Here is a 25766-nt window from a genome sequence, read left to right as displayed (position 1 = left end):
TGCCTGTGACTATTTATAAAAAAACGCGGTCTGACTGGGGCATGCAGACACCTTGACAGAATGAATAGTGTGTGGCACATAGGTTCCCCATTGCTATGCCCACGTGTGCAGCTCCTGATGGCGGTGGCACAGGATTATATTTCTCATTGCTTCTGTACAGCATTGTGGGCTATCGCCCTGCCCCTTTTAAAGAGGGTCGCTGCCTAGCCGTGCCAACTCTCTGCAGTGTGTGCCTCCGGTTCCTCCTTATGGCAGACACACTTATAAATAGACATGAGGGTGGTGTGGCATGAGGCCAGTGTGTGGCATGAGGGCAGCTGAAGGCTGGGCAGGGACAGTTTGGTGTGCGCTGTGGACACTGGGTCGTGCGGGGGGGGGGGGGGGGGGGGTTAGGCAGCATGTAACCCAGGAGAAGTGGCAGCAGAGTGTCATGCAGGCAGTGATTGTGCTTTGTTGGAGGTAATGTGGTGCTTAGCTAAGGTATGCATTGCTAATGAGGGCTTTTCAGAAGTAAAAATTGTTGGGAGGGGGGGGCTCACTCTTGCCGCTATTGTAGCTTAATAGTGGGACCTGGGAACTTGAGATGCAGCCCAACATGTAGCCCCTTGCCTGCCCTATCCGTTGCTGTGTCGTTCCCATCACTTTCTTGAATTGCCCAGATTTTCACAAATGGAAACCTTAGCAAGCATCGGTAATATACAAAAATGCTCGGGTGGCCCATTGACTTCAATGGGGTTTGTTACTTGAAACGAACCCTTGAGCATCGCAAAATTTTCGTCCCGAGTAACGAGCACCCGAGGATTTTGGTGCTCGCTCATCTCTAGTTAAGATCTAAAAATAAATCGTACAGGTTAGCTTTACTGGAGGGGCAAAAACAGATATTTTTGGTATAACTTACCATAAAATCTCTTTCTCCTTGCGTTCATTGGGGGCCACAGCCTAGACCAGGGGATATAGCCACTGCCCTAGGAGGCGACACTAAGCAAAAAAGTGTTAGCTCCTCCCCACCTGGCTATATCCCCCCTGCAGGCACTCAGCTAATTAGTCTGTCTGCAAGCAGTAGGAAGCCAGTGGGACTAAACTTATACATACTATGTTTTATACATACCAAAAGCAAACTTTTGGCACCATTTTCTGCCGAACCATGACCGAAGAACAGAAAGTTCCAGCAACCGCCTAAATAAATAAGGGGTGGGTGCTGTGACCCCCAATGAACGCGACGAGAAAGAGATTTTACGGTAAGTTATACCAAAAATATCTGTTTCTCGTTCGTATCATTGGGGGCCACAGCCTAGACCATGGGATGTCCACAAGCAGTCCCGAAACAATATATTGGGTGGGCATTCAAAGTTCGGCTGTGCGGTCAACGACCGCCGCCTGCGCGATCTTCCGGCCAAGAGCGGCGTCAGATGATGCAGCTGTGTGGACCCTATAAAAATTTTGAGAACGTATGTAAGGAAGTCCAGGTGGCTGCCTTACACACCTGAAGGGCTGAGGCTCCGTGACGGACTGCCCAGGAAGCCCCTACCGCCCGTGTGGAGTGGGCCGTAACCCGAAATGGCGGCTAGCGCCCTGAGGTGCGATACGTCTCTGTTATCAGGGACCTTATCCATTTGGATAGGGTGGCTTTTGAGGCTGCCAAGCCCTTTCGGGTCCCCTCCGGAATAACGAAGAGGGTGTCGGTCCTACGAAACTCCTTTGTTATTTTCACATAGATCCTCAGCGCCCTTACTACGTCCAGGTGGTGCAGCATTTTTTCCTTTTTGTGTACTGGATCTGGACAAAAAGAAGGCAAGACAATTTCTTCATTAACATGAACTGTGATACCACCTTTGGTAGAAACTCGGGTGATGGCCTCAGCCCCACTTTGTCCTGGTGGAAGGTCATATATGGCGCCTGTATAGACAAAGCCGCCAGCTCCGAGACCCTACGGATTGACGTAATGGCGACGAGGCATACCACCTTCCAGGTCAGTAGTCGCATAGAAATCTCCTTCAGCGGCTCAAACGGCTGGCCCGTCATAGTGTCCAAACACGAGATTAAGGTCCCAAGTTTGGACCGGGGGTTCAAACGGGGGTGTCGTATGGGCGACTCCTTGCAGGAATGTACGTACTGCCATCCTATTTGCGATTGGCTTTTGGAACAGTACCGTTAAAGCCGACACCTGTCCCCTTAACGAACCTACCCTCAATCCTACTTTGAGGCCTGATTGTAGGAATGCAAGAATTCTGGCCACCGAAAATTGCATCGGTTGTACCCGTCTCTCCTCACACCAGGTGAAGAAGCGCTTCCCGACTCTATAATAAATTGCAGATGAGGCTGGTTTTCTGGCCCATATCATAGTCTGGCTAACCTTCTCCGAATAACCTTTCCCCCTCAACACCTCGGTCTCAATGGCCAAGCCGTCAAATGTAGAGACTTGGAATTCGGGTGTAGAAAAGGCCCCTGGGATAGCAGGTCTCTTTGCTCTGGAAGATGCCACGGTGTGTCGAACAGCATTTCTATGATGGTCGCGTACCAGCTTCTTCTTGGCCAGTCTGGTGCTATTAACATCACTGGTTGCCCCTCCTGCTTGATTTTCCCTAGGATCCTCGGTATGAGAGGGATTGGTGGAAATACGTATAGGAGCTTGTACTCCCCCCACGAAATGGTCAGTGCATCTGTTGCCGCTGCTTCTGGATCCCGCTCGGGACACAAACGGGTGTAGCTTGTAATTTAGTCGGGACGCCATGAGGTCCACGTCTGGCGTGCCCCACTTCCGGCATATCGTCCGAAATACTTCTGGGTGCAGCCCCCATCCGCCGGGATCCACTGTTTCCCGGCTCAGGTAATCCGCCACCCAGTTTTCTATTCCGGGAATGTAGACTGCGGAAATCGAGCTCAGATGCTTCTCCGCCCACGTTAGTATGCCTGCTACCTCGCTCATTACCGACACGCTCCGTGTTCCTCCTTGTCGGTTGACATAGGCCACCGCTGTGGTGTTGTCCGTCTGAACGCGTACATTTTTTCTCTTGAGATTGGGCCCGAAGTGTCGGAGAGTCAGGTAGATGGCCCGCAACTCTAGGATGTTTATATGTAGCCTTGTCTCTTTTTGAGACCACACTCCTTGAACAGACCGCTCCCCTAGTGTTCCGCCCCAACCTGAAAAGCTGGCGTCCGTCGTCACTACTGTCCAGCGACTTGGGCCCAAAGGCCGTCCCGCCTGAAGCCTCCCAGGTTCCAGCCACCACTTCAGTGACCTTTGGACTTGAGGGGTTATCTGGATTCGCTGTTCCAGGGTCATCCAGGACCCATTCCAGCGTGACAATATCAAGTGTTGTAGTTTCCTTGACCGGAACTGGGCGAACGGAACCGCCTCGAATGCTGCCACCATCTGGCCCAGGATAGCCATGCAGTGTCTGAGGGTTAACGGTTTCCCCTGTATTAGGGACCGAACCCCCTGCCGGAGCTTGTCTACCTTTGCTTGGGGTAGCAGGACCCGGTGCTGGCTGGTATCGAATATCATGCCCAAAAACTCCAGGCATTGTGTCAGTATTAGGCATGATTTTTCGCGGTCCACTATCCAGCCGAATTCTTCTAGAATCTTCATCGTGACGTGTAGGCTTTTGATGTTGCCGTCCCACGACGGTGCCTTTATTAGTATATCGTCCAGGTATGGAATGGCTGATATACCTTCCGCATGGAGTAGCGCCATCACTGCTGCTAGTACCTTCGTAAAGACCCTTGGAGAGGTAGACAGGCCCAATGGCAGCGTCGTAAACTGAGAATGCCTTCCCTGTGTTTCGAAACGAAGGAATTTTCGATGTGTTTCCCGAATCGGGATATGGAGATAAGCGTCCTTGATATCTATTGAGGACAGAAATTCGCCCGGTTGCATGGAGGTTATCACGGACTTGATTGACTCCATCCGGAAATGTTTTGTCCTGATGAATTGGTTCAACTTCCTTAAATCCCGCACCGGCCTCACTCTGCCATCCTTTTTGGGTACAAGAAAGAGATTCGAATAGAACCCTTGCCTCTCTTGTGCCCCCGGTACCGGTTTTACAACCCCCTGTGCCAGAAGGTTCCGCACTGCCTGCTGTAGGTTGGCTACTCCTTCCGGGGTGGTAGGCACTCTGGACCTGCAGAATGAATTCCGTGGGAGAGTCGTGAATTCGATTGCGTAACTGGATGTCACAATTTCCTGCACCCACTTGTTGCTCACGCGCCTCCCCCATGTCTCCCGAAATTGGGAGAGCCTGCCCCCCACCCTGGTGACACTGGGTGGGGGCAGCATCTCATGCCGCGCTCTTTGATCCCGCCGTTTTAGATGTTCCGGGTCGGGATCGCCATGTTTGCCTTGTTTTGAAAGAGGGGCCCCTCTTTGCGTCCGTCGGGGTTCCTGTAGACTGGGACCACTGCCCTGACCCTGGACGGGATGAAAAACGCTGAAAGGATCTAACAAACGGTTTCCTTTTTAGTGGAACCATCTCCTTTCTTGCCGGCATTTGTGGTAACGACGTGCTCTTGCCGCCTGTAGCGTCCTTTATCATGTCATCCAGTTTAGGTCCAAACAGCCTGTTTCCTTCGAATGGCAGTTTTGTTAGGGCCATCCTGGATGCTATATCTGCTGACCAGCTTTTCAGCCAGAGAGTTCTCCTTGCCGCAACCGATGCAGCAGGTGCCCGGGCAATGAACTTGGCTGCGTCTAGTTCTACTGCGCATACAAATTTGCTTGTCTGTATGACGTTGTCTGTCAATTCGAGCAACTCACTTGGTGGAGCGCCTGCTACAATGTCTCTCCGTAGCTGCTTGGCCCAGGCTATGGATGCCTTGCTGACCCATGCGGCCGCAAAAATCGGCTGTAAGGCGGTGCCTGTGGCTTGAAACACGGTTTTTGCCAACGTATCCAGCTTCCTGTCTTGAGGATTAGCCAGCATTGCTACCTCGGCTGTTGGCAGTGCTTCTAGACAGTCGCGACACTGGCGGGTCAACTACCGGAGGTACCGCCCAACCCTTTTTCAGGCCCCCTGGGAATGGATATGTAATTTCCCAAGTCTTCCCGGGTTGCCTAAATTTCTTATCCGGGTTCTGCCGTTCCTTGTTAAGGACCTCCGAAAAATCCGGATGGTCTGGGCAGACCTGTCGTGATCTCTTCCGCCGTCTAAATGACACCGCGGACGGAGGCGTCTCCACTGGTTCCTCCATTACTTGGAGGGTTTCTCTTATGGATATTACCAGGCCGTCCATTAGGCTGGCTAGGCGCGACACCTGTTCCTCGTCTAGTTCCGAAAGTGACGAGCCTGCAGAGTGGCCGTAGTCTTCAGACCCACTGCCCTCGCCTGCCATTTGGGCCGTGTCCTGGGAAGCCCATGAGCAAGATGCTCGAGGGGACTCATGGGGAGCCCGGGCTGGTCTCGCAGAATACCGGGACCGTGAAGAGTGCCTTGATCTATGGTAAGTATGCACGGACTCCCTGGACCCATGAGAGCCATGAGAGTCCCTGGATCGTCTGGACTTTGAGGGTCTAGACGACCTCCCGGTGTGGCACGATCTATGGGGAGTGTCCTCGCTGCTACGGGACCTCCTCCTCTTGTGTGCCTTCCCTCGTGCATATTCCGAGGCGGACGCGTCTGAGCTGGGCTCTAACCGGCGTAAAATCGCCACAGAGGATGTGGCCAAGCCAGAAACGGCAGCGGCCAGGGACCTCGCCCATTGGGGTTCGGGCCCTGGCTTCACAGGGGCGGCGGGGGGCACCGAGGTCCCTGGAGCTGCGCACACCGCGGCACATCTAGCGCAGCGGGGGTCGACTTGACTGCAAGCGAACTTAACGCTGCAGGTAGTGCAAGCGTAACGCTTCACCCTCCCCTTGGCCGGGCTGGAACCCTCTGATCTAGGGTCAGACATGGCAACAGAAAACAATTCCCAGGTAGCGGGTAAGCTACGTACCGTTACAGGAATGCCTGCAGGGGGGACGGGGAGGGCGAGGGGAGAACACCGCAAAGTGCTGCCTTGGGCAGGGCTTTCCCGGTCTAGCAGCTGTTTCTGCGGTTCCCCCGGTCCAGCTGGAGCCTCTGGTCCTGACGCTTGGATGCTGTCGGAAGTCGACGCTGGTGTACCACACGATCTCGCGGCATTGGTGACCTGGCAGGTGCTGTAGCAGGGACTGCTGCGGAGTTGTTACCGCTGCTGGTGCTCGAGACAGGAGGTGCTGCTGCTGTCCGGGTGCTTTCTCCGTAGCAGAAGGAAACTGCAGAAGGAAACTGCAGGACTGCAGGGCTGAACGGCTGGAAGGCTGCTGTGTGCTCAGAGAGCTGCAGGTGCTGGGCTCAGAGGAGCAGACAAACGAAGTGTCCCAGAGAGCGGCCATTCCTCTGTCCGGCCGTCCCTTTTAAACTCGCCGCGGTCGGAGGGGGCGTGGCCTGCCCCGGAAGCGTCCCCGCGACCCGGAAGTGACGCTTTCGGGCCGTGCCCGGAATTGGCCTACCGGCCGGCGCCCCGGCATCCTGCAACACGCAAGCTTCTATCCCTGGACGGGAGAGCTGCCGCTGCCTTCGCCGCTGCCATCGCCACTGCCATCGCCGCTGCCATCGCCGCTGCCGCCGCCGCTGCCACCGTCCTGATGCTCCTTAAGGTATGCGCTGTCCGTGTGGCGCCGGAATGTTTGCCGCACCGTCCATAGTCCCAAGCGGGGTGTCTTTTGTCCTGGGAGCCACAGCCTGCCCCGTGCGTCGACTGCTCCAGCAGTGCTGCCCCCTACGCGTCACCGTCAGACAGTGCGCTACTCCAGGGAGGGGGAGCCCTATGGCTGGCGGGTAACCGACTCAGATGCGCATTGCATGGTCGGGCCCCTTTTTCTTCTCTGGGTGAGACACCCCCTGCCTGCGTCTCCCCCGGGAGGCCAGTAGAGCCAGGGAAAAGCCCCAACTCCCCGGATTCCCGCGAATAGCTCTTTCCACGTCTGCCTTCTAGCAGACACTAAGCTAAAGACTAATTAGCTGAGTGCCTGCAGGGGGGATATAGCCAGGTGGGGAGGAGCTAACACTTTTTTGCTTAGTGTCGCCTCCTAGGGCAGTGGCTATATCCCATGGTCTAGGCTGTGGCCCCCAATGATACGGACGAGAAAGATAAACCTTTTGCCAAAATTTCTGCCTTCTTCCATAAAAGAATGTGATGGGATATATAAAAAATGCCAATGGCTCTAGCCTTCATATTGTCAATGGCTTCATTAAAAACAAGCTTTTGGATTTTTTGGGTGTTCCCATGGGAACGTTTACCCCCTTTTTCCTCTTCGTCTCGGAGGCTTCGTTTCTGGTGGTACGTATCGGAAAGAGGGGTTGGTAGAATTGAAAGATTTTTGATCGAGTTATTGTCGATGTAGTTTGTGTCGTTACAATTAGGGGAGAAAGAGGATCCACTGATTGTAATGTTTGAGATGGACGTAAGTTCTGGGAGTCGGTCTGACTATGTAATTATTGCTTGTTGATGCTTGAGAAAGGCGTTAGAACACGCCGTAACGCATTGCAGCCTCTTGTTTAATGCAGCAACACCACTGTTACTTTGCATTGTCATTCTGGATTTTTATCAATAAATACATTGTGGGTATCATTGAAATCAACTTTTCCTGGGGGGGGGGGACGTGGCCTAAACTACAGTCTAAGCAGACGTGCTGCTCCGGGGCTCCTCAGCCAAGGAAGAAACAGAAGCTTCCCCTAGCTTCTCTGAACCTCCAGACGCCTCTCCCTACACCCTACCATTACCCCCGCAGGACCGGGAACAAACAGAGTTCCATGAGCGCCTGGGCGACACACGACAACTGAGGCCTAGCGCCGGAAGAAAGCCGGGGACTAAATTTCTGAGCTGGCCGGAAGCCCACGAAACAGCGGAGCGCAATACAGCCCTCTTACCTGGCTGGAGACCCACCGCTCGGCCCCGCTGACCACCAGGCATGCCCAGGAATCAGAGGTACTTGAGAGGCGCTCACCACTGAGAGCTGCAGCCCCCTCTGAAGCGCTGATCCCGGCGGAGCTTTACTTCCCGTCCGCGAGCGCTCGGGAACCAGCGGCAGCGCAGCAACATCATACCACACGTTGTGAGTACACAACATCTCTCAGGAGACCCCAGTCGCCACTCCAAACACCTCTGAGTGCCGACAGGAGACCTCACTAAGCAGCAGCCGCCATATTAACCGCTCTTTACAGCGGGAAAGCTCACACAGCAGGGCCTCTTATTAACCCCCTGCAGTCTGGTGGACTCTTACTAGGTGCCTGCAACAAACCTCCACAAACATCCACAGCTATCCCCCCCCTCATAAACTGCAGCCTGAAACCTGCACACTGGACTTGCACACCCTTCCCTTACAACTGCATAAAGATACAGCCCAGAACAATAAAGAAAATTGCCATTAGGCTGAGGAGCCTGAGACACTACTACTTTACTACCATTAAGAGGCCACGAAAGAAAAATCGCGGCACGTAAGCCGCTGAGGACAAGCGTGTCTTACTCACCTACTTATAAAGCTCAGATCCCTCCCCCCACGGGTTGGGAGTTATAGCTTTAACAACACAAGATTCGACAGCAGTCGGCCCCCTTCCCTAGCCCCGCCGAGGGGTGCACATCAGAAAATTCACCCCACAAAATAAGGGGTGAAAATTACGATCTTAACCAAGCACCCTCGACTGGGAAACAATGCTATATCAATATGCATAACTTAAACTAATGCAGGGTGAGCCTCCACAAGACCTCAGCACAGACCCCTCTTATCTTCAAGATTAAATACCAAGCATAAAAATGGTCAAGACCAACAGAGAGAGGAGTAGAGACCAGACGGGAACCCCAAGACTAAACAAGAACCAAAACGAGATGGATAAGTATCTCAAGAAAAAACACAGCTCTCCAGCTGCACAGAAAAATAAAGCCATAATTAACGCACAGCCAAACCTAGATATAGAGGACTCCGATGCAGACACTGCTTCGATTACCTCAGATCACAACGAAGACCAAGATCAAGGAGTAGTCTCAAAAGCCTTCTTCAAACAATTCCTAACACAGGCTATCTCGCCTGTTCTTAAGGAGTTAGCCGATATCAAAACTGAGGTGAAACACATAGGGTGCAGAGTCGAAGAATTAGAAAACACTCAGCAAGATATTCTCCTCCACAGCGCTGCGCTGCAGGCCAACCTAACAGCACAACAACACCAGCTAAATCAGGCTATGCTACTACTCGAGGACCAAGAAAATAGAAGCAGACGCAAAAATATCCGCTTCAGAGGAATCCCCGAGTCCATTGCCAGAGAAGAACTCGAATCCACAGCCTTACAAATTTTCCAGACCCTTCTTGGAGAAGAACGCGCAAAAGACATAAAAATAGAACGCATCCATAGAGCGCTACACCCACACCCTAAACCCTCATCCACAGACCCACCAAGGGATGTAATTTGTGGCCTCCTCAGTTATGTGGAAACTTCAACCATTCTCCAGAAAGCACGAGAGGCCCAGAGTGTCCTCCTAGAAAACTCCAAGATCCTCCTCTTCCAAGATCTTGCTCCAAGCACACTGGCAAAGAGACTAATTCTAAAGCCCATAACAGATGCCATGAGAGCAAAAAAACTCCCAATAAAATGGCTCTTCCCCTTTGGTCTGGCCACCTTCAAAGAGGGACAACAGATCTCCATCAGATCGCCGGAAGACCTTAAAGAAGCTTGGCAAAAACTAGAGATTCCACCAATTGACATCCCTTTGTGGCTTCCGGTCCAGCTGCAACACCAGATACCACAGCTGACGAAAGCAGATGGATGGAAGCTCACTACAAAGCGTAAAAAAACGCAAAGACAAGCCGACGACTGACCTACAATTGGCGTATTCGAACAGTGGTCTTTCTTTCTCCTACTTTGTCTTCCCCCCGCCGGTGAACTCTGTTCCTTCCCATTAATGCACAAAATTTAGTGTGGACTCCAACATGCCGGGACTTGGTTGAATTCACCTATCTGGGACTCATGAGTGGATACCTCCTTCACTGTTACTCTTATATTTAGATGCCGTTAAATTGTTCAGGCTTTTATCTCATTTGAGAGACTGCTCTCTCCCCTCTGCTCCCCCCCCCCCCACAACCGGCCCATATTGTCTCCCGTTTGAGACCTATTATTCCCAAGTACACGCCACATATCACAGGCTAGACTATTTTCTAATATCAGGGACCCACGCCCAAGCTATTAAAGCAGTGGACATTGGGCCCATCTCAATATCAGACCACGCCCCAGTCTCTCTAAAACTTACCCTCGACAGCCTGCCGGTGAGAAAGTGGACGTGGCAGCTAAACCCCACATTAATCGACCATGAGGAACAAACAAAGACTTTAACAAACAAACTTGAAGAATTCTTTAAATTTAACAACACCCCTGAAACACCACAACCGATCCTTTGGGAAACGCACAAGGCCTTTGTTAGAGGCGAACTAATAGCCCTTGGCACAAAGTTAAAGAAACAAAGAGAAAAAGAGGCCAATGACCTACTGTCCCAAATTTCTAATCTAGAAACGTCACATAAACACTCACAGGATCCCAAAGTTCTGAGCGAACTAAAAAACACCAGAATCAAGCTGAAAAATATACTAAATATAAAGATAGCAAAAGCCCACCTCATCTCCAGATATAAAATATACTCGCACGGAGACAAAGGCTCCTAGCTCATGTCAAACCTAATTAAGAAACAAAAAGAAAAAGCCTTTATCAACAAAATAAAATCCCCCTTAGGCAACGTCGCAACCTCCACAACAGAAATAGCAAAAGAATTTGAAAAATACTACACATCTCTGTATAACCTAAATGACCCCACAACCAGCAATAAATAGAACGCAGACTCAGCAGAAATAATTTCTTTCCTCAATACTCTTGACCTCCCCATGTTAAAAGAAGAAGAGAGAGCCCAGTTGCTACGCCCATTTACCCCATCGGAGGTATTTGACACTTTATCTTCCATCCCTACCGGGAAAAGCCCTGGCCCAGACGGGCTCCCAACGCTCTACTATAAAAAATTTGCGAAAACGCTACTACCACATTTCACGAACCTGTGCAACGCGCTTCTCCAAGGTGCGAAGCTTCCTAAGCAAGCTCTCGAAGCCTTTATCACTTTGATTCCAAAAGAGGGCAAAGATCCAGACATCTGCGGTAATTATCGCCCTATTTTACTATTAAATACTGACCTTAAATGGTGGGCAAAACTCGTGGCTCAACGCAGAGCCCCAGTAATCCCCAGGCTCATGCATCCAGACCAAACGGGTTTTGTCTCAGGCCGGGAACGTAAATTTAATACAACCCGCATTATCAACGCCATCCACTATGCCAAATCTAACGGAATCCCGCTCACTCTTCTTAGCACAGACGCTGAAAAAGCGTTCGATCGAGTGAGCTGGACTTTCATGACCCACACATCGACTAAATTTGGCTTCCCAGCACAATTCATAAAGGCAATACTATCTTTATATTCTAAACCCTCAGCCAGAATCTGGGTAAATGGCTCACTATCAAACTCCTTCCCTATTAATAACGGTACTAGGCAGGGTTGCCCACTGTCACCAACCCTCTTCATATTAGTTATGGAAACTCTACTACAGAAGATCAGACAAAATCCAGACATTAGAGGACTAAAGGTAGGGAACAACACCCACACCACAGCTGCATTCGCAGACGATCTTCTGATCTTAATGTCCAATCCCAAAAAGCTTAGAAATTTTTGAACTTTTCGGGAAAATCTCAAATTTTAAAATAAATTATAGTAAATCTGAAGCCCTAAACATCACAGCCCCAAACACTATAATAAACTCACTCAAAAAACAACATCCCATTATATGGCCCTCCTCTGGCCTAAAACATCTAGGTATCATATTGCCTTTCTTTTTAAAGCCAACTATGTCCCTCTCCTTAAGAAAGTACACACTAAACTCCAGCAATTAAAAGTTCCATACCTCTCATGGATAGGCAGGAAAAAAACTTAATCTCCACCTACATCCTCCCCTATATCCTCTACACTCTACAGACAGTACCAATAGAAATACCAATGAGTTTCTTTACCAAAGTAAACCAAGCTTTTAGTCATTTCATTTGGAATAAACGCAAACCCCGCCTAGCTCTTACTTATCTAAGCCAGAAAAGAGCGCAATGGGGCTTTAACCTTCCCAACGTTCTACTCTACTAGAAGGCCATTCACTTAGCCAGATGGCTATCATTAGCTAACCTAGATAAAAATCCACCAGACACAAAACTCGAAAAAGACGCTTTGCAGCCCAAAGATCAATACCATCTCTGGTCACCCAGCCCTCTCAAGAATACTCTCTCAAATCTAAGCCCGACCACGAGAGGTACTATTAAAGTAGTCCGCTCCTTACGGCACGATAAAGATCCCTTAGCAAAAATAGCCCCAATGACTCCAGCCTCCCTAATTCTGGCAATATTAGCAAACAAACCGAAGGAGGTGACCGGAGCCTGGACACTCCTCAGCTCAACAACTATAGCCGAGATAGTAAAAAATTGTCGTCTTACTAATCCATCTCAAATCAAAAAATTAATTCCAGACAAACCAGTCAATTTCATAGAGAGCCTAGATCTATATAACTCTGTCAAAAGATTTCAAACAATCTTTTGCAACAGAATAAGAGACCCACTCTGGTATGAGGCTTACCTATCCTTTATACCACTTCCAAAGAAAAACATGTCTCTCTTGTATAAGAGCCTGCTCCTCAACCAAGCCCCAGAAAAACCCTGGTATATCAGAGAATGGGAAAACGAGTTAAAAATTTCCCTAGACAAGAAAGAGACCCAGAAAGTCCTCAGCAATTCGCATGAATTTTCCAGACGCGTCCGGATTCAGGAAAACTCGTTTAAAATCCTAACCAGATGGTACAAAATACCTGACTACCTATACAAAGCAAACCTCTCGCCAAACAATAGCTGCTGGAGGTGTGATGCCGATAGGGGCTCTATCCTACATATTTGGTGGCAATGCCCTGCTATAAAACCCTTCTGGGAGAAAATTACCAACCAAATAAATAAAATATGCAAAACTTCATACACTTTTACCCCAGAAGAGGTCCTCTTATGGAAACCCACCCCACAGTTCACACCTCGAAGAAGCACCTGCCAACGATACTCCTGTCAGCGGCTAAACTAATCATCCCACTCCTTTGGAGGGAAAAAAAATCGACCCCCACTCTAGACCTCTGGAGAGACAAAGTCTCCCAGATCTACAGATTTGAGGAACTAGTAGCTTGGGAAACAGCAAACAGAGAGAGTTTCCTTTCAGTCTGGAATCCCTGGATCCATTATTTCGCTGCACCTCAATAAGATCGGACTTCCCACTTTAGTTCTTACCATCGCCAAAACTCACCCTGGCTCATCGCTACAACTCTCAACTTTCAACACGAAAATCTGTCATTTCGTAGTTTCTTTAATGCTTGATAAGTTAATGTTTCTAACTTAAGTTCACAATCTTTCACCCATTCCAAGTCTACAAACAATCTGCTACCCTTCTATGCACCAACATCAGCACACATGTTCTTTGTGTTATGAGGCCTCATAATTTTGCTATGTAAGGCCCTGCGTGGCTAATTCTTACTGAATTCTTGCTGATTTCTATCTTTGAACAACCAGTATTGTTTGTATCACAAATGTAAAACGTATCTTCTTTATCGTGAAATAAATAAATAAAAAAGATTGTTTAAAAAAAACCTTTTCCTGGGGGATATTGCATCCGAAGGAACCGATATAAGCGCGGAATATTCTATTTGCCTTTTCCCCCCACTTGGACATTTACCTTTTGGGGCATCATTTTTTTCTGCGGCTGATAAGACCCTATAGGATCTATACAGGATACCAAGTACCAGTTACAGGTGAACTAGGACCTCCGATGCAGGCGGGGCACCCAGTTCATATACGGGGTTCGCGCTGAGCACCAGGTGAGTTCAATTTACTTTATTGCTGTATTTACAACATCCATTCATGTTGGGTGGCGCGGATCATCCCTCCTTTATTTCTGTAGCAAGAGTATTGGTGAACCCCTCAAACCTTTCAGTAGCAAGTGTATAGGCCGACCCCAGTAACATTTTTGTTGCAAGAGTATAGGCGGACCCCTGTAACATTTCTGCAGCAAGAGTATATGCGAACCCCTCAAACCTTTCAGTAGCAAGTGTATAGGCCGACCCCAGTAACATTTTTGTTGCAAGTGTATAGGCGGCCCCCAGTAACATTTCTGTAGCAGAAGTATAAGGGGACCCCTGTAACATTTCTGTAGCAGAAGTATAAGGGGACCCCTGTAACATTTCTGTAGCAAGAGTATAGACGAACCCCTCAAAGCTTTTAGTAGCAAGAGTTTAGGCAGACCCTAGTAACATTTCTGTAGCAAGAATATAGGCGAACACCTGAAAAAATGTGGTTACCAAAAGTGTAGGCGAAGGCGAGAAAAATTGGTGTACAAGAATACAAGTGCAGCCCTGAAAAATTGCTCAACCGAGAGGGCAGGTGCAACCCAGAAACATTTTTTAAAAAGATACAGCTCGCTGTTGCTTAATTTGTATCAGACCCTTGAGGCAGCCCTCTGAAAAAATTGGTTTCAGTTAAAGTATAAGAACATTTGAAACTTTTAAAAATGGTAAAAAAAACTTTTAAACAGAACCTTTTGGTCCGCAGACAAATTGGCACTTCAGCGTGATGACATGCTGTTTTAGGAGAAGGAGGAGGAGGAGGAGGAGGAGGAGGAGGAGTGCTAATATCCGAGAGTGATTGACAAAGCTAATTCCCCCTTTTTTGTGGTGATAGAGGATGCATTTTTCTCCTGTTGCAGCGAAAAGAATCATTAGGTTCCGCTGCTTTCTATCGGTGGAATAGAGAAGTCTGGGGAAATCCAGCCTTTGTTCATCTTTATGAGTGTAAGCATGTCAGCGCTGGCAGTTGACAGGCGGGTACGGGTATCCATGATGATCCCCCCAGCTGCACTTAACACCGTCTCTCACAAGACGCCAGCGGCAGGACAGGCGAGCACCTCCAGGGCATACAGCGCGAGTTCAGGCCACGTGTCCAGCTTCGACACCCAGTAGTTGTGTGGAGCAGAGGCATCACGGAGGACGGTGGTATGATCGGCTACGGACTCCCTCACTATCCTTTTACAGTGCTCCCTCCGACTCAGCCTTGACTGGGGAGTGGTGATAGAGTCTTGCTGGGAAGCCATAAAGCTGGCAAAGGCCTTGGAAAGTGTTCCCCTGCCTGGACATGCTGCCTGATCCCCGCACTCTGAACTGCGTCTTCTGCCACTAGCGCTGTCAGATGGGAACTGTTGCATTACTTTTTCCACCAAAGCCCTGTGGTATTGCATCACTCTTGTACCCAGAATGCGTCTAACGCGAGGGTCACAGGAAAGGCAGCCTAACATGAAGTCAGCCATGTGTGCCAGGGTCCCAGTATGCAACACATCGCTGAAAGTCATCCTCCTCCTCCTCAGCCCATACACGCTGAACAGATGAGAGGCAAGCAGCTTGGGTACCCTCTGCAGTGTGGCCAGCTGTCTCTTCCCCCTCCTCCATCTCCCCCCCCCCTCCCCCTCCTCCTCCAAAATGCGCTGAGATATAGACATGAGTGTGGTCTGGCTATCAAGAGACATACTGTCCTCCCCCATCTCCTGCTCCAACCACAAAGCATCGGCCTTTATGCTTAGCAGCGAACTTCTCAGCAGTCAAAGCAGCAGGATGGTAACACTAATGATGGGTAGACTCCTCAAAGTTTCCGAGGACCTGGCAGATGTCTGCCATCCATGCCCACTCCTCAGAAAAGAGTTGCGGAGGCTGACTACCACTCTGCCGCCTATGTTGCAGCTGACATTCCACTATTGCTCTACGCTGCTCGTACAGCCTGGCCAACATGTGCAGCGTAGAATTCCAGCGCGTGGGCGCGTCGCACAGCAGTCGGTGCACTGGCAGCTGAAAGTGACATTGCAGGGTCCTCAGGGTGGCAGTGTCCATGGTGGACAAGCTGAAATACTTTGCAGTAGCCTACAAAATATTAGAGTGCTCTTTCACGGTGAGACCTCGGTGTAATGCACTGCAGACTGAGAACGCTATAAGCGAAAGGCTGGGAACAGGCCTACATGCGTAATAAAAAAAATTGATTCACTACAACTCCTAGCCAGCCACAACTATAATGCGCACGGTGAGAAGTTGCCCTAAAAAGGTCGGTTGGGGTTTTTGTACAGAGGATCGCGACTGTAAAACTTTCCCAATAAAGGGAGCTCTGTCCCTAAACTCTGCGTAATGCACTGCAGGCTGAGAACGCTATAGCTGAAATACTTTGCAGAGGCCTAGGAAATATTAGAGTGCTGTTTCACGGTGAGACCTTGGTGTAATGCACTGCAGACTGAGAACGCTATAAATGAAAGGCTGGGAACAGGCCTAGATGCGTAATACAAAAATTGATGCACTTCTGCTCCCAGCCAGCCACAACTATAATGCACACGGTGAGAAGTAGCCCTAAGAAGGACCGTTGGGGTTCTTGAAGACAGGATCCTGCTCTAACACTTTCCCTACTGCACTACTGCTCCCAGCCAGCCACAACTATAATGCACACGGTGAGAAGTTGCCCTAAAAAAGGACGGCCGGGGTTCTTGTACAGAAGATCACGACTGTAAAACTTTCCATATATAAGCAGCTCTTTCCCTCAACTCTGCCTACGGCACTGCAGACTGAGGGCTGGAATGCTCTGCAAAGAGATATATATTTAAAAAAACAAAACTATACAGCCAGTGAACAATGCTGATAACTGCGGCAACTTCACCGCACCCAAGAAAAGGGTATTGTGCGACGCTCTGCCCACGGACAGAAAGCTATAAAGCCAGTGCATAGTGCTGATAACAGGGGCAACTTCACTGTACCCAAGAAAAGGGTATTGTGCGACGCTTTGCCCGGGGGCAGAAAGCTATACAGCCAGTGGATAGTGCTTTTAACAGGGGCAACTTCACAGCACCCAGCGAAAGGGTATTGTGCGACGCTCTGCACAGGGGCGGAAACCTATACAGCCAGTGGATTGTGCTGATAACTGCGGCAACTTCGCCCCACACATAGAATGGTATCTGTGAAATGCTGTTCTGCAATGGGCCAGGAAATTGGTGCACTACTGCTCCCAGCCAGCCACAACTGTAATGCACACAATGAAGAGTAGCCCTAAGAAGGACCATTGGGGTTCATGAAGACAGGATCCTACTCTAACACTTTCCCTATATAAGCAGCTCTTTCGCTCAACTCTGCCTACGGCACTGCAGACACAGAGCAGTGTAGGTTTAATGGCCTGCATAGGCCTAGATGCTTTAAAAAAAATATTGGTGCACTACTGCTCCCAGCCAGCCACAACTGTAATGCACACGATGAGGAGTAGCCCTAAGAAGGACCGTTGGGGTTCTTGACGACAGGATCCTATGCCAACACTATCCCTGTATAAGCAGCAGCACTTTCCCTAACCTCTGCCAGCATGCGTCTGAGGGGAGCCGCGGGTGGGACCAGTTTACGTACTCGGCGGTCACCTGATTGGCCCAGCCACTTAATACTTTGGGGTGGGATAGGGCTGGAACGTCACAGCAGGAAGTGGTAATGCCTTCCCCGCATGTGTATTGGCAAGAAAATGGCGCTAAACATGCAGGGAAGGAAATGCAATTGACTCGAGGACCGCGTGGTGTTCGACTCGAGTAACGAGCATATCGAGTACCCGAATGCTTGAACGAGTATCAAGCTCGGACGAGTGTGCTCGCTCATCTCTATCAATAGGACTTTCTAATGTTAAAAACGCGTCACAAGTTTGAGCTTTACAATTTTTGTGCGATGCATTTTTAACATTAGAAAGTCCCATTGACAATCGCGTGAAAAAAAGCGCGCAAGAAAAATGCAAATGAAGGAGCCCTGAGGCTTAATCTGCATCTGTAAAATCTGAGCAATTTTACTTCAAAACCACAAGATTACATTCTTCAGTGGAAAAGTTTTCTGCTGCAGAATTAAGGACGTCCTGCAGAATTGTTGTTGCTTATTCCTAACATCCAGGAGATGCAATTGTGCAATTACAATCGGCACTAAACAAATTCAAGCAATTCTGTGACAAGTTGCGCAGAACGCATTCCACAGTTAAAAATGAAACAAAATATGCAGCACTTAGTAAAAGGTTCCATGTAAAAGGTCCCAAATAATGCCTTGCATGGGCACATAGTGGTGAAAACAGGAGAAAAAGTCACAAAGATCAGGTAAGGCAAATAAAAATGATTGCGGTCCTAATAGTCTCCTATAGAGATGAGCGAGCACCAAAATGCTCGGGTGCTCGTTACTCGGGACGAAATTATCACGATGCTCGGGGGTTCGTTTCGAATAATGAACCCCATTGAAGTCAATGGGCGACTCGAGCATTTTTGTATATTGCCGATGCTCCGCTAAGGTTTCCATTTGTGAAAATCTGGGCAATTCAAGAAAGTGATGGGAACGACACAGCAACGGATAGGGCAGGCGAGGGGCTACATGTTGGGCTGCATCTCAAGTTCCCAGGTCCCACTATTAAGCCACAATAGCGGCAAGAGTGCCCCCCCCTCCCAACAAGTTTTACTTCTGAAAAACCCTCATTAGCAATACACACCTTAGCTAAGCACCACACTACCTCCAACAAAGCACAATCACTGCCTGCATGACACTCCGCTTCCACTTCTCCTGGGTTACATGCTGCCCAACCCCCCCCCCCACCACCACCACCACACGACCCTGTGTCCACAGCGCACACCAAAGTGTCCCTGCGCAGCCTTCAGCTGCCCTCATGCCACGCCACCCTCATGTCTATTTATAAGTGCGTCTGCCATGAGGAGGAACCGCAGGCACACACTGCAGAGGGTTGGCAGGGCCAGGCAGTGACCCTCTTTAAAAGGGGTGGGGCGATAGCCCACATTGCTTACAGAAGCAATGAGAAATATAATCCTGTGCCACCGCCATCAGGAGCTGCACACGTGGGCATAGCAATGGGGAACCTATGTGCCACACACTATTCATTCTGTCAAGGTGTCTGCATGCCCCAGTCAGACCGCGGTTTTTTATAAATAGTCACAGGCAGGTACAACTCCGCAATGGGAATTCCGTGTGCACCCACAGCATGGGTGGCTCCCTGGAACCCACCGGCGGTACATAAATATATACCATTGCAGTGCCCATCACAGCTGAGGTAACGTCAGATTAAATGCAGGTGGGCTTCGGCCCACACTGCATGCCCCAGTCAGACTGGGGTTCTTTACAAGTGGACACATGCAGTTACAACTCTGTGTGGACTGACAGCATGGGTGGGTCCCAGGAAGCCACTGGCGGTACATAAATATATCCCATTGCAGTGCCCAGCACAGCTGAGGTAATGCAATGTTTAATGCAGGTGGGCTTGGGCACGCACAGCAGAGCCAGGAAACAATTTTGCGCACGCCTGCAGTGAGACGTAGGTGCGTATGACTGAGCTACTGGAATTCACAGCGCAGAAGCAGTCAAGTGGCCAGACGCCACTAGTAGGCCTTAAGTATTTTGCTTCTATTTTTTGAACGGCAGAGCTGAGACAGCAGACAGATACTGTAGGCAGCGTATATATGTATACTGTTTCAATGTGGACAGGATCACAGCGGTGATATAACGGGCACCGCAGAGCCATGAAACAATTTTGCGCACGCCTGCAGTGAGACGTAGGTGCGTAGGACTGAGATAGTGGAATTCACAGCGCAGAAGCAGTCAAGTGGCCAGACGCCACTAGTAGGCCTTAAGTATTTTGCTTCTATTTTTTGAACGGCAGAGCTGAGACAGCAGATAGATACTGTAGGCAGCGTATATATGTATACTGTTTCAATGTGGACAGGATGACGACGGTGATGTAATGGGCACCGCAGAGCCAGGAAACACTTTTGCGCAAGCCTGCTGTAACGCTTAGCTGCGTATTAATTAGGTCTACTACCCCCAGCAGACACGCAGTACACTGAGGACGGTCACAGGCAGCCCAAATATAGTTTTTTTCCCAAATTTGTTTGAAAAAGCCCGATTTATATACTGGGGTGACACCTGATCTCCCCAGCCACTCACTGCAGGGGGGTGGTATAAGCCTTGAACGTCGCAGGGGGAAGTTGTAATGCCTTCCCTGTCTTTCTATTGGCCAGAAAAGTGCGCTAACGTCTCAGAGATGAAAGTGAAAGTAACCCGAACATCGCGTGGTGTTCGCCTCTAGTAACGAGCATCCCGAACACGCTAATACTCGAACGCGCATCAAGCTTGGACCAGTACGTTCGCTCATCTCTAGTCTCCTAATCAGTTAGCCTGGGGCGCTAATACCTGCTGTTATGGGTTGGTCAGGGCTCTGGTGGTGAAAGGAGAAATGTATCTCACTGTCATAATTGTCTCTGCTGAAGTCTCAGCTGGCACTTGTCTGTACCCTGTGATGCCACATTAGTGAAATGTTAGGTTTGCTTTGGGTAATACAAGTTTTGTGGCAGGCAACTGGCAGCTGTTTGTACTACATCTCCACATATCTTGTCCCCCTATCAGCGGAGTGGCTAACAGTCTTCTGTCCCAGGGTTCCGCAGCAAATTGCGTCCATAGTAGGCGAAGAAAAAAGCATTTTCCTGCACACAGGCAGAAGTCAATTAGCGATCTTCTGTTAGCGGAGAAAAAATTGTAGCATGCTCTATTTTTGTGCAGTGTCCGCAAGGCTGGTTACCCGTGTTATCGCCCAGCAATGGGTGGGAAAATCTGTACTGCACATGTCCGAGCTGTCCAGACCATCCGTAGTATAGGTAAAGAAAACGACTGACAGGTACACCGGGTCACCGGCCTCGCACAGGGTTGGATGAAGTCTGCAGCAGACACTGCAATAAAATTGAAATGCTCCAGAAGGGAATTCCGCACTGCATGTCCATCTCTGCTTGGGTTTTGTGTGGATTATTTCTGCAGCTTGTGGACAAGATGTTCAAAATCTCATATACTTCCCAGAACATGTATTCTAGTATAGCCAGGCAGCAATCACATAGGGAAAGAGAGTTGTCCAGCTCCACAACTAATATATAGTGTATGCTACATATTCTTCTCACCTCATATATATACATGGTGAATATAATTACAGTATCCCTATTCAGAAATGTCTAGAGAGAGATACACTGGGTGTAACTGAACCAGACTTGGTAGTAATACTATCCCGGATATACGTCAGCCATCCATGGGAGGAAAAACTCTCAATCAGAAGTTGGTGTAGAGGTTGTTGAGAGGTCTATGGGGAATCTGCAGGGGGCAAGCAGTGCATGTGATGCTTTTACACACAGTTTGACATGATACAGTTTACAGCGCTGAAAATCCTGCTTCTGGTGGTGAGATGTAGAACAGTTTTTTTCACATGAATCTCTTCCTCATGTCCTGGCAGGGGTGTAACTATAGAGGGTGCAGGGGATGCGGTTGCACCCGGGCCCAGGAGCCTTGGGGGTCTCATAAGGCCTCTCTTCTACATATAGGAAGCCCAGTACTATGAATAAAGCATTATAGCTGGGGGCCCCGTTCCAGGTTTTGCATTGGAGCCCAGGAGCTTCAAGTTACGCCTCTGTGTCCTGGCATTGGTTACATGCAGCAGAATTTCATAAAACATGGCAGATATCGACAGAGCCATACCCAGAATAAATGGTAGCAAATTGAAATTAATCAGGCAGTTTATTCCTGCTGGGTACAGGCTTCAGTAAGTAGGGTGCCCACCATGATCACCTATACACTCTTGGATCCTCGCAGGCATTGAATCAATAAGTGTTCAGATATATTGTTGGGGTCTATCCATGCCTGCAGGACTTGTACAGTCAGTTGTAATACAGTATGTGGCGGGGGGCTGTATGACATGATGCGTCTCTATTGGGGATAAATCTTGGTTCCGTGTAGGCTAATCCAAGGTTGTTACATCTTTCAAGACGTGTCTTGTGATTTCTGCATCAAGCAGATGGTCATTATCCTGTTGGAAGACACTATCATGAAGGGATTGACAACAGGGTGAATCACTCTGTCTACATACTGATCGGCAGTCATTGTGCCTTCAAAAACCACCAACTAGTCCCGTTGTTTCAAAGGTTGTCAAAGTTATAGAATTTCTGTACAAGCAGCTCCCCATACTCTAACATAAGGACAGAACTACAAGTTCCAACATTCTCCTGGCTGCCTTCTCTCACACAACTGCTGACATCTTGTAGGGAAGACTTCATAACTTCACATAATACAAAGCTCCTCCCTGTAGTGTCAAATGACAACGACTTCAAGGCAGCTCCATCACCCCACTTATCCTCAGTACCCCTGAGCTCTGTACTCATGTACTGGTCACATGATTATATCATCACAGCTCCTTCACCATCACCTAACCTCACTGATGCTGAGCTCTGTCCTAATGCTCAGGTCACATGATTATATCATCACAGGTCCATCACCCCACTTATCCTCAGTACTGCTGAGCTCTGTCCTCATGTACTGGTCACATGATTATATCATCACAGGTCCTTCACCATCACCTATCCTCAGTACCCCTGAGCTCTGTACTCATGTACTGGTCACATGATTATATCATCACAGGTCCTTCACCATCACCTATCCTCAGTACCCCTGAGCTCTGTACTCATGTACTGGTCACATGATTATATCATCACAGGTCCTTCACCATCACCTATCCTCAGTACCCCTGAGCTCTGTACTCATGTACTGGTCACATGATTATATCATCACAGCTCCTTCACGATCACCTAACCTCACTGATGCTGAGCTCTGTCCTCATGTACTGGTCACATGATTATATCATTACAGGTCCATCACACCCACTTATCCTCAGTACTGCTGAACTCTGTCCTCATGTACTGGTCACATGATTATATCATTACAGGTCCATCACCACCACCTATCCTCAGTACTGCTGAACTCTGTCCTCATGTACTAGTCTTCCCACCGGCAGATCTCACCTGCTCCAAGATATCTAATTTCCAGAACTACAAGTCCCATCATCCACACAGACATGTACACAGAGGGCTCTATTAAACCCAGAATATAAACCCTTTATGATGGGACTGATGGCTGATAAAAAAACATCTTTGGATGAAGCTGCTGCTGGCTGATAGTTAGTGTCATTCTCTCAGCAGTTGTCGGTGCAGTTATTGTACATGTTGTCAGGTATAATGCTGTATCCAGTCCGCTGTGTGATGTGTAGAGAGAAAAGCAACGTCTCTTACCTGAACATAACACTTCCATCAGAGATCCAGAATGATATAAACCATTGTATATATCATAGTCACACTGTGACAAGGATGACTCTTCTCCTGTACAGTATAGATACAACCTCCTCCTGTAACCATCCACAAATATCTCCCTTGTGGTCACACGATGTTGTACATTTGCAGTGTTACATCCCAGCTCTCTACAAATCATATTAGCAATGTTTTCTCTGTTGCCAGTGTCATAATACACTGCCCTCCATTCTTCTTTATATCTCACTTCCAGTAATCCTTCACATTCAGTGTTTCCTCCATAAAGTCTCACTGGAGCTGTGAAAATAATATAAAACTCCATGAATATAAGGAAATACTAGTATAACAGCGCTTGTCTCACCATGACGTCCCCTCTCCATATGCCTATTAATCACAATGCACATCTTAGAGGGGTGACTAGTCCTCGGGGTCCCTCTCTATGAGCCAGAATGAGGAGGGGCAGCTGGTGGATCTGGTAGATTCTGCATCACATGGGTGTCAATTCACCAGAATCCCCAGATGTGGCTCCCAGAGATCCCAGCTGATGGTCATGGACTAGAGAAGCCGGAGCCAACTTCTTATAACAGCAGTCTTCATGAGAGAATCCCTAAGAGCAGCGACCAATAGTAATATCTAATTAATTAATAGTAATATCTAACAGTAATAGCAGGTGTGCTGCTTGTTTTAAAAGCAATTTCATGGAGTTTGCAAATTACAAATTCTGCGTAGTGAACAAAGCAGCCAAGCACGTGCCTGTTCCAAGGAAAACTATAGAGCTACAGCGGTTTCTTGCACTTTAGAAAATTTTCATTTTAGTATAAGGAGGGGAAGGAGCAAAAATGGCAATAGCAGGAGACGGAAAGCAATAATAATTCTATCACCAGCAGCAGCAACAACACCCTTAAGGCACTGTTTGTTCCTTGGGGAAACATGAGAGCTGTAGCTTCATATTTCCATGTTGACATTTTTCATTTGGGCAGAAGTAGGAGGAGGAAAAATGGCAAAAGAAGAAGGCCTGCAGCACCAGCACCATTACCAGTAAAAATACCTTGAGAGTGCAGTATGGTCTTTGATATAAATTTAAGCTTAATCATATGTGTTTAAAAGTTGTAAGCTAATTAATCAGTGGAATCTGGCATGGGAGTGAGGAAGTCAAGTGACATAAAGGCCTGGTTCATTTTTATAAATGTAAGGCGATCCACATTGTCTGAGGTGAGGCAGATTTGTCTGTCCGTCTTCACACCACCAGGTGTGCTGAATATTAGAGATGAACGAGCATGCTAAAGTTGCTAAGCCTACTGAAGACAGGGCTTCAGAGGGGGAGGCAAGTGCAGCACCAGAACAGGTTGGAAGAGGCAGTGGAGTGGCCAGAGGGAGAAGCAGGGCCACAGCAAATAATCCCCCAACTGTTCCCCACAGCACCTACTCACGGCAATCCTCCGTGCAGAGGGCTAGGTGTTCAAAGGTCTGGAGGTTTTTTATTGATAGCATGGACGACCGACGAACAGTGGTGTGTAACCTGTGCCACACCAAGATCAGCAGGGGAGCCACCACTACCGACCTGACTACCACCAGCATGCGCAGGTATATGATGGCCAAGCACCCCACGAGGTGGAACGAAGGCCATTCACCGCCTGTGGGTCACACCACTGCCTCTTCCCCTGTGTCACATCCTGGCACAGAGATGAAATCCCCCTCCCAGGACGCAGGTATAAGTGTCTCCCGGCCTGCACCCACACCTTCAACTCCACGGACCTCCACTGCCTTCACCAATGTGTCCCAGCGCAGCGTTCAGCTGTTGATAACCCAAGCATTGGAACGCAAGCAGAAATATGCATCCACCCAACCGCATACACAATCGCTAAACGTGCATATTTCCAAACTACTGAGCCTGGAGATGCTGCCATATAGGCAGGTAGAAATTGAGGCTTTCCACAACCTCATGGCGGTGGCCGTCCCTCGGTATTCGGTCCCCAGTCACCACTATTTTTCCTGCTACGCCTCCCCCGTCCTACACCAGCACGTGTTACAGAATATAAACCATGCCCTCACCAATGCGGCTACTGGGAAGGTCCACTTCACCACCGACATGTGAACAAGAGCTGGCAGGCCGGGACACTGCATCTTCCTGACGGCACATTGTGTTAACCTGGTGGAGACTGGGACCGAGTCTGACCCTGGGTATGCTCACGTGCTCCCCACACCAAGGATTGCGGGTCCTACCTCAGTCAAGGTTTCTCCGGCTTATTATGCCACCTCCTCCAAATACTCCCCTCCTCCTCCTCCTCCTCCACCTCTCAATTACCATCTGTGAGCACGTCGTCTTCAGTCGGTAGCTCGAGGTGCTGCTGCACTTCCGTGGGGAGGTGTCAGCAGGCCATGCTGAAACTCCTGAGCTTAGGTGACACTGGGCACACTGCCCAAGAGTTGTTACAAAGTTTGACAGAGCAGACAGATCTGTGGCTTTCACCCATGAACCTCCAACCAGGCATTCGTCAGCTGCAACATGGGCA

The 25766-nt window shown here is 49.0% G+C and overlaps 1 protein-coding gene across 1 annotated transcript in view; it reads right to left on the bottom strand.

The window, feature by feature from the left end:
* Window positions 1-25393, bottom strand: part of LOC136601560 (scavenger receptor cysteine-rich type 1 protein M130-like) — a gene marked incomplete at its 3' end in the record, with an annotated part of 285923 nt that extends 260530 nt beyond the window's left edge. The window contains exons 1-2 of the mRNA XM_066588833.1: window positions 25306-25393; window positions 23239-23550 (exon numbers count right to left, since the gene is read on the bottom strand). Coding sequence (XP_066444930.1) covers window positions 23239-23550; window positions 25306-25393 — 400 coding nt within the window. The remainder of the gene's footprint in view (window positions 1-23238; window positions 23551-25305) is intronic.
* Window positions 25394-25766: the final 373 nt, after the last annotated feature.

Source organism: Eleutherodactylus coqui, unplaced genomic scaffold (genome assembly GCF_035609145.1).
Source record: "Eleutherodactylus coqui strain aEleCoq1 unplaced genomic scaffold, aEleCoq1.hap1 HAP1_SCAFFOLD_168, whole genome shotgun sequence".
NCBI classification, from domain to species: Eukaryota; Metazoa; Chordata; class Amphibia; order Anura; family Eleutherodactylidae; genus Eleutherodactylus; species Eleutherodactylus coqui.
This window is presented reverse-complemented; position numbering and strand designations above follow the sequence as displayed.